The sequence below is a fragment of the Alexandromys fortis genome, unplaced genomic scaffold, assembly GCF_014885135.2.
Source record: "Alexandromys fortis isolate MF-2015 unplaced genomic scaffold, M_Fortis_MF-2015_v1.1 scaffold_56, whole genome shotgun sequence".
NCBI lineage: Eukaryota > Metazoa > Chordata > Mammalia > Rodentia > Cricetidae > Alexandromys > Alexandromys fortis.
Window position 1 is genome coordinate 1905126 of NW_026067935.1, and position 7515 is coordinate 1912640.

At 51.1% G+C, this 7515-nt stretch overlaps 1 protein-coding gene across 3 annotated transcripts; it reads right to left on the reverse strand.

Annotated features, from left to right (window-relative positions):
- Nucleotides 1-26: 26 nt before the first annotated feature.
- Ran (RAN, member RAS oncogene family) lies at nt 27-1187 on the reverse strand. 3 transcript variants are annotated; one of them, XM_050146425.1, is made up of 4 exons: nt 1023-1175; nt 742-895; nt 551-635; nt 27-469 (listed from the first exon to the last, which is right to left on the reverse strand). In XM_050146425.1, exons 2-4 carry the CDS (start codon nt 775-777, stop codon nt 294-296), a joined length of 297 nt encoding a protein of 98 aa, XP_050002382.1. In that variant the 5' UTR covers nt 778-895; nt 1023-1175; the 3' UTR covers nt 27-293. The 3 variants fall into 3 exon arrangements, with proteins under 3 accessions (XP_050002382.1, XP_050002381.1, XP_050002379.1); XM_050146422.1 differs by having other exon boundaries at nt 31-469; nt 742-787; nt 1023-1187; XM_050146424.1 differs by lacking the exon at nt 1023-1175 and having other exon boundaries at nt 742-1016.
- Between the last annotated feature and the right edge of the window lie 6328 nt (nt 1188-7515).

A 7515-nucleotide genomic window follows, 5' to 3' on the forward strand; every position in this document is an offset into this window, starting at 1 on the left:
ATTCCGGGCGGGAATACTACTCAAGGGTAACCACTGAACATATACTCTAAAACACGTTTCGAAACCAGAAAGTGATCCCACAGCTTCCCAGCCTCCTATTCAACGGTAAGGACACACAGTCTGCCCTAAAGCATGCCTAGCATGACACAGCATGTGATCGAATGACACCACGGACGGCTCGTCTATAAACCCTCTCCTAGCCACGCAAACGAGGTCGCCTCCCTGGAAGGGAGGCGTCTCCGTCCCGCATCTCGCTCCCTCCTTAGTCACCGGGCAACGGCTGGCTCCCGGGCTCACCCCAGGCACATGTCCGAGGGCCAGGCCCACTTCCGCAGGCCCTCACCTTGGATGTAGTAGCCATCGCGCAGGCCCCCGAACTTCTCCTGGCCGGCTGTGTCCCACACGTTGAACTTGATGGGTCCTCTGTTGGTATGGAAGACGAGCGGGTGCACCTCCACGCCCAGGGTGGCTGCGGGAACGGGGCGGCAGGGTCAGCCACGAACGGCCGCCGACTCCCCCGCCCGCAGCCGCGCGGCCCCGCCGCACCTACCTACATACTTCTTCTCGAACTCGCCCGTCAAGTGGCGCTTCACGAACGTCGTCTTCCCGGTGCCGCCGTCGCCCACCAGGACGAGCTAAGGAGGAGGCAGCGTGAGCGGCCCGCTTCCCTCCCGCCATGCCGTCCTCCCGACCTCCCCTCTCGCCCGCCCGCCCGACGGCCCCGGTCGCCCGCGCACGCACCTTGAACTGGACCTGCGGCTCTCCCTGGGCGGCCATCGCGGCGATCCTGCGGGAGAGAGCGGCTACGGCACGTGCGCCCCACAAAGGCCGCGGCCGGGAAGAGCGCGCGGGAAGGCGGGGACGCGGCGTGAGACGGTGGGGGGAGGGAGGGAAGCTGGCGGAAAAACCCGGGGCGCTGCCCGTTCACTCTCCTCGCCGCCGCCGCCCCGCGCCCATCCGAAGGGAACCCCCACCCCCGCCGCCGCCCTCGCCGGGCCCGATCCTCCCGGCCCCACAGCTACCTTCCGAAAGACTCTCCGCGCCTGTCCGACTGAAGCTGGAAAGATGGCGGAAGCGCGATTCAAATGCCGGAGACGCAGCGGACGCCGGCGCGCGGAGGGGGCGGAGCCTAAAGGGGCGGAGCAACGGCGCCGCGCCCAACCACGTGGCCCACGTGCACGCGCACGCCGGCACGGCCCGTCCGACTCCGCCGCTCGGTCTGAGCGCAGAAGGCGGGAGAGGCGAGGCAGGTCACGTGGTGCGGGCGGGCGGGAACGCGCACGCACGCCGAGCGGGAGGTCCTCCTGAGCCGGCTCGGAGCGCGGGCTCCCGCGCGCATGCGCTCACTGCGGGAGGCCGTGCGTCACGTGGGCGGCGGCCTAGCCCGGGCCTCGTGGGCGGGAAAGGCGGGTGCGGCCTCCCGGTCGCTTGCGGCTGGTCGGCGGGCAACGCCCGACCTTCGTCCCCGCGTCCTGTCTCCACAGACACGCTGGACCTCGCGGGCGGAGGACCGCTGGGGGCTCGCGGCCGGCGTCCGCAGAATGAATGAAGGAGTGAATGAATGAGGGCGCGCGTGCCCGCGACCCGGCTTGCGTCAGCTTGCTGAGGCGGCCGCGCTTGCGAGGGCTGGACGCAGACTGGCTGTACACGCGTGGGGTCTTGTAGGCCATAGCTGTGGCACAGACTCTGAGGATGGGGCGGGATGCAGTTGGGGGCGTCCATACGTACTGCACCCTGGGACCCCTCCACTATTACATGGCCGAAGTGGATAATGCATTTCTCATATAAGATATTCCCTCCTGAGCACCAAGTGACCAGGGGGAGGGATCGTCATAGGCCTGGGAAAACAACAGTTAGATTGGGCCTGCTGGGACCCAAGTTCCACGCCCCAAAGCACCAGCAAGTACAGATGCTGCTGGGAAAACGAAAAGTGTATCTCTGATGACCATAGCTGTGGCCCTGCCTGCAGTTATTTTGTACTTTGCAGTTTAAAAGGAGCCAGTACAGGCCTTAGGAAAATGCAGGTGAAAGGGTAAAATATGTAGATCTCACCCGTTTCATTATGGTTAGGTAGAACCCTGAAGGATAATGTTTGGGATAGAAGAAGGGAAAGTGGTTGTGTGTAGTACAAAAAAGAAAAAAAATACAAAAATTACATAAGCTTAACGTGTATGTAATGGGATGTTAGTTACATATATAAATACAAGATTGCTATTTTGTATTTAGCAATCTTGGGTATGTGAATCTTAAATTGGCTACACGGGGCTATGTCATTAGCTGTTTCAATAGAAGGTACAAAAGGATGTGATGAACAGGGCAGTGGTGGCTCACGCCTTTAATCTGGAGGCAGAGGCAGGCTTGGTCTACACAGCGAGTTCTAGGACAGCCAAGGCACAGAGAACCCCTGTCTCAACCCCCCCCCAAAAAAAAGGAAGAAAGGAATGTGATCAAATTGAGAGTTGAGGAAGAAACTATCAACCTACCTAGTTGCAGTTCTTGCTTTAAAGTTGATAAAAGCAGCAGCGTGTGCAGGGTAGTGAGATCACCAGTGACCCCCCCCCCCCAGGAGAACTCACCGCGAAGTTTCCTAGCATCCAGTCTCCTGAATTGTGCATCATCAAGCGGGCTGGGTTGTGTTTCTACCTGACCCAAACTTAGAATTTAAAGAACCTTCTCAGAGAAAGCAAGAAAATACACCTGAGCGCATATAGCGGATGCTTCCCTGCCTGCCCACTGCTCCCTGGTTTCCAGAGACACCTGTCTCGGCCTTCCAATGTGAACTGCAAACCCAGACTTAGCCTGCACTTTAAAACTTGGTAGTTGTTTAACAGTGTGAGAACTGGGGGTGGGGTGGGGTGCAACTATAGTCGTGGTAATTTGTAAGGCCTTGGGGAAAAGCTGTGTTTGTACAAAGGATTGTAGCACGTGATGGTCTACAGGACTTAGGGTTGCCTATCTGACAAACCTCTGGGGGTGTCTCTTGTACTTACAGAGAGGTTTAACTGAACATAGGCTGTACCCTCAACTGAATAAAAAGAAAGTGAGCTGAGCACCAGCATCCATCTCTCTCTGCCTCCTGACTGTGGATGCGGACTAACCAGCTGCATCACGCTCCTGTTAGCATCCCTTCTACCTTCCCCAGATACAGTGGATTGTACCGCGGAACTCTGAGCCAAAATGAACTCCTTTTCCTAAAGCTGCTTTTTGTCAAGGGTCTGCCATAGCAATGAGAAAATTGCTCATTGTATTTTCTTCTGAATCCCCAAGTGTTATATTATCATTTGAACTTGAGATATCCTCTGTAGGCTTGTGTATTGGACACCTCATTCACCCACCAATGGTGCTGTTTTAGACTTGTGGCCTAGTTGATGGCTGGGGGAGGGGTGTCAACATTAAAGATTATATCCTGTAGTATCTATCTGGTCAGTTACAGTGTGAAGCTGCAAGTCCCACTAACGTAGAGTGAGATCCAATGCTATGCCATCCTGCCGGGATGGACTGTATTCCCGTGAGCCAGGGTAAATCCTTCCTCCATACTTGATTCTTTCCAGGATTTTGGTCGTGGTGATAAGAGAAGTTGCTAGCATGCTTACCCCATCGTGCCTGTCCTCCACTTCCTTCCTCATAGGATTTATCTGTATATTTGGGATGGTCAATATCTGTAGTTAATTTGGTTCAATCTGGAATTAACTAAGAGACACGCCTGAGTCCTCGGGGCATTTCCAGGAAGCATTTACTGAGATGGGAAGACACCAGGGTAGACAACATCTTCCCTGAGCATCCCAGATACAGAGTCCTAGGAAAAAGGAGTACTGCTTCCCCTTCCTCTTGATTCCAAGTGTATTTATGTCATTTTTGCTGCTGTCGTTAATACTCAGCTGACATCAAACCCATCTTCTTCAGCTTCCAGCACAGAACGTTGGGATTTTTTTGTTTGTTTGTTTGTTTGTTTTTTGAGACAGGGTTTCTCTGTAGCTTTAGAGCCTGTCCTGGCACTAGCTCTTGTAGACCAAGCTGGCCTCGAACTCACAGAGATCTGCCTGCCTCTGCCTCCTGAGTGCTAGGATTAAAGGCATACGCCACCACCGCCTGGCAGAACGTTGGGATTCTTAAGGCTTTCAGCCTCATAGACTGAGCAGCTCCTGGTTTCTCAGGCTCTCCAGCATGTGGGTGGCCATTGTTGAACTGCCCAACACATACTGTGTAAACCATTTGAAAACATACATACACATTCTATTGGTTCTTTTCCTTTAGAGAACCACATCTAATGCATTGTTTAAGCATCTGTTTCTATGTGTGTGTGGTTCAGAGGACAACATATTAGAATTGGTTCTCTCCTTCCATCTTGTAGGTTCTGAGAATCGAACTCAGGGAGTCAGGTATGACAATTTTACCCACTAAACCATTGTAAAGACCCCAATGCAATGCTATACATATACATGAGTAATACAAATACATACATAAATAAAATTCTTGCCAGGCAGTGGTGGTGCACGCCTTTAATTCCAGCACTCAGGAGGCAGAGGCAGGAAGATCTCTGAATTCAAGGCCAGCCTGATCTACAAGAGCTAGTTCCAGGACAGACTTAAAAAAAAACTATAGAGAAATCCTGTCTCGAAAAAACAAAAATAAACAAATAAAAATAAAATTCTTAAGAATGTAGACCTATGCTTATGCATGATATTTTCTCTGAAATGTTTGGGAGTGTATAGTACACAATGCTCCTTATGTGTTTCTTAAAACTAAGGAAACTTGGCTATACAACTTCTGTAAACTGACCAATACCGTGTTGCCTAATATGCAGAACTTGATCCTATTTGTGACACTAACATGTATCTAATCTGGGACCCATCCCTGAGTTACCTGCTGCTTCGGCTGTCAGGCTTCCTTGTGTCTTCCCTCGACACTTTTGCAGAGTACTTGTTGAACCAATCATTTTGCAGGACATCCCTGCTATTGCTTGAATCTGGAGTGTGCCCCAAAGGCCATGTGTTAAAGGCTTCATCTCAGCATGGCAATACTGAGATGCGTGGAGACGTTAAGAGATGTGGCCTACAGAGGGGCTGTAGGTTGCTGTAGTTGTACTCTTTATGGGACCCTAGTCTCTTTCTCTATCTGACATGAGCTAATCTGGCCATCTCATGTTCCAGCCACGATTTACTGCCTGCCCATAGGCCAAAGCCATTAACTGCCAACCAACCACAGGCTGAGTTCTTTAACACTGGGAGTGACAAAGCTGTCACACCACAGGATGATACCTCAGGCCCCTGTTGGACAGCAGCAGAAAACTGACAGAGCTCCATCCGAATAACTAACTTCTGGGGATGCCGCTTGGATAGTGACCTTCCTCAAAACTTAAGGGCACAGACAATCTTAAAACCCCCAGCAGGAAAAAAAAAAAAAAAAACCCCACCTCCTCCAGCCCTGCAGTATTTGATTCTCTCACTCCAAGGTGCCCTAGCTTTGCCTCCCGCTCCCACCCTGCTCCTCTTCTCTCCTTGTAGCTTTGGAGCCCTCACAACCTTTCTAAGTCTTATTCCAGCCTATTTGCTTCTGTCCCAGGCCTTTGTCCTCACTGGTCTCTCTGTCTAAAGGCTTTCCCCCACACTTTTGTCTGATAGGCTCTTCTTTCCCCTCAGGCTGAAGCTCTATGCAAGGCCCAGCCTGAAAACCCTGTCCAGCTACTGCCTCAAGCCCAGGCCTTCCCCATTAAAGCACCTACTCATCTTCCCCAAAGCACTTAACCAGAACTATGGTGCACAATGACTCACAGTTTTGTTATTTATCTGTCTCCTTACTAGAATAAATGAAGGCACCTGTCTTTCACATTCAGCATGGAGCACACAGCCCTGAACGTGATGCCACTCACTGAGTTGTCACTGGGTCATCAACTAGACCTTCAGCTCTTTCTGAACATGCAGCGAACTATTGGAACCAACAGAGCTGTGTTCCAGTGGGGAGCATGGTGCTTCAAGGCCCGGAGGGTGGCTCAGCAATGGAGCACTTGCTCAGTATTATGGGGATCAAAATAAAGCAAGATGATGGAGCTCTGGGTGCACACACTGTTGGAACTTTAATAGTTTGTAGAAGGAATCATGAAGCAGATACCATTTACCAAATGCAGGGCCAGTGTTTTCTGTTTGTGCAGTCTCCATCAGGTTTGTTTTCTTTGGAAAGAAGTAAAAAACTCTCAGACATTTTCCATCTCATTTGCCAGCCTGGGGACAAACATCAGTAACTTCTCAGATGTTTGGCTTCCTCTAAGTGGGGAGTGTGGCTCACACAACACATGGCTGCTTGGCCTTGACACACAGAACTTCTTTTCCCAAAAAGTAAAATGGAGAGATAAGTCAGACATCTGTGTATCTAGGTATCCTGGCTTCATCTCTCTTCTGTAACTTAGGGTTGTACAAAGGGCACATTGTGCCCCAAACTGTTTCCAACCTGTGTGCTTCCTGGCTTCCCCTGTACTGGATCCCAGCACACCTCAGACCTGAGCTAGCCCCTGGTGTTGTCTTCGAAAATTCTTTTGATAATCTTTGTTGAGTGAACTCCAAACCGGCCCTCTCTGAGGGCAGGCACACACTAAAAGCTTGCTGGCTGAGAGGATGCTCTTTAGTGGGGCTGCCTCAAAGCAAGCAAGCAAAAACCAGACTAGAAGCAAACTAGGTAAGTGAGTAAGCACAGGTGGCTGTCTTCGTCCAAGAAGGTTTTGCTTATGTGGGTTCATCCAATGGCATGTTGAAAGTATTAAGGGACATTGTATCCTTACTGAATGAGCATGGCGCGGGCGGGTGTCTCTTGTTTCTATGCCCTAAACAATACAGCTACTATGCAACTACTCACATACTGTGTAGATTGTGTGAGGTATAATAAGTAACCTGAGGGTTTAAAGTACTCAGGATATGCATAGGTTTATGCAAATGTGATTTTGTTTTTATTTAAGAGACTTGACCATTTGCCTATATGATCTGGATACTGGCAGGGTTGCAGGTGCTTCCAGGACCCAATCCCATGAATACAGATTGTTGTCCAAAGGATGCTGACTGCTAAATTGGAAAGGAGAAAGGAGGTAGCTGGGCAGGGGGATGACTCCAGACTATCCCTGAGATAGCAAGGGACTAACAGGACCCCAGAAAGTGAGGGAGGGTGCCAAGGAGACCTGTGAAGGAAAAGATTCCAGGGAGAGGGGGTGGCATCTGAAGGCCACTTGCACCTGAACTGAGGAGCTAGGGGGATGGATGAAGAGGTGGGCCAGAGAGGCTAATAGACATAAGCTCTTGTTCGTTTTTGGGATTAAACACAGAACCTCAAGCAAGCCAAGTTGACTCATGTTTTAGCTTTTCTGTGTCTATAGATGACTGTAGTATGTAAAATTATCTGGTGCGAGTGAGAAGGAAACACGGAACACAAACAAACCCGCTTAGGAGTTTATTAGAGGGAGTGTGTACAGGTCTGGGGATCGGTGTGGAGAGAGAGAGAGAGAGAGAGAGAGAGAGAGAGAGAGAGAGAGAG

What these genes read in the sequence shown, in the direction of transcription:
- Ran (XM_050146425.1), bottom strand. Translation starts at nt 777, where the DNA reads ATGGCCGCCCAGGGAGAGCCGCAGGTCCAGTTCAAG. An exon ending in AGCCGCAGGTCCAGTTCAAG is followed by an intron (nt 636 to 741) that starts GTGCGTGCGCGG and finishes CCTCCTCCTTAG; the next exon opens with CTCGTCCTGGTGGGCGACGG. An exon ending in GTTCGAGAAGAAGTATGTAG is followed by an intron (nt 470 to 550) that starts GTAGGTGCGGCG and finishes CCGTTCCCGCAG; the next exon opens with CCACCCTGGGCGTGGAGGTG.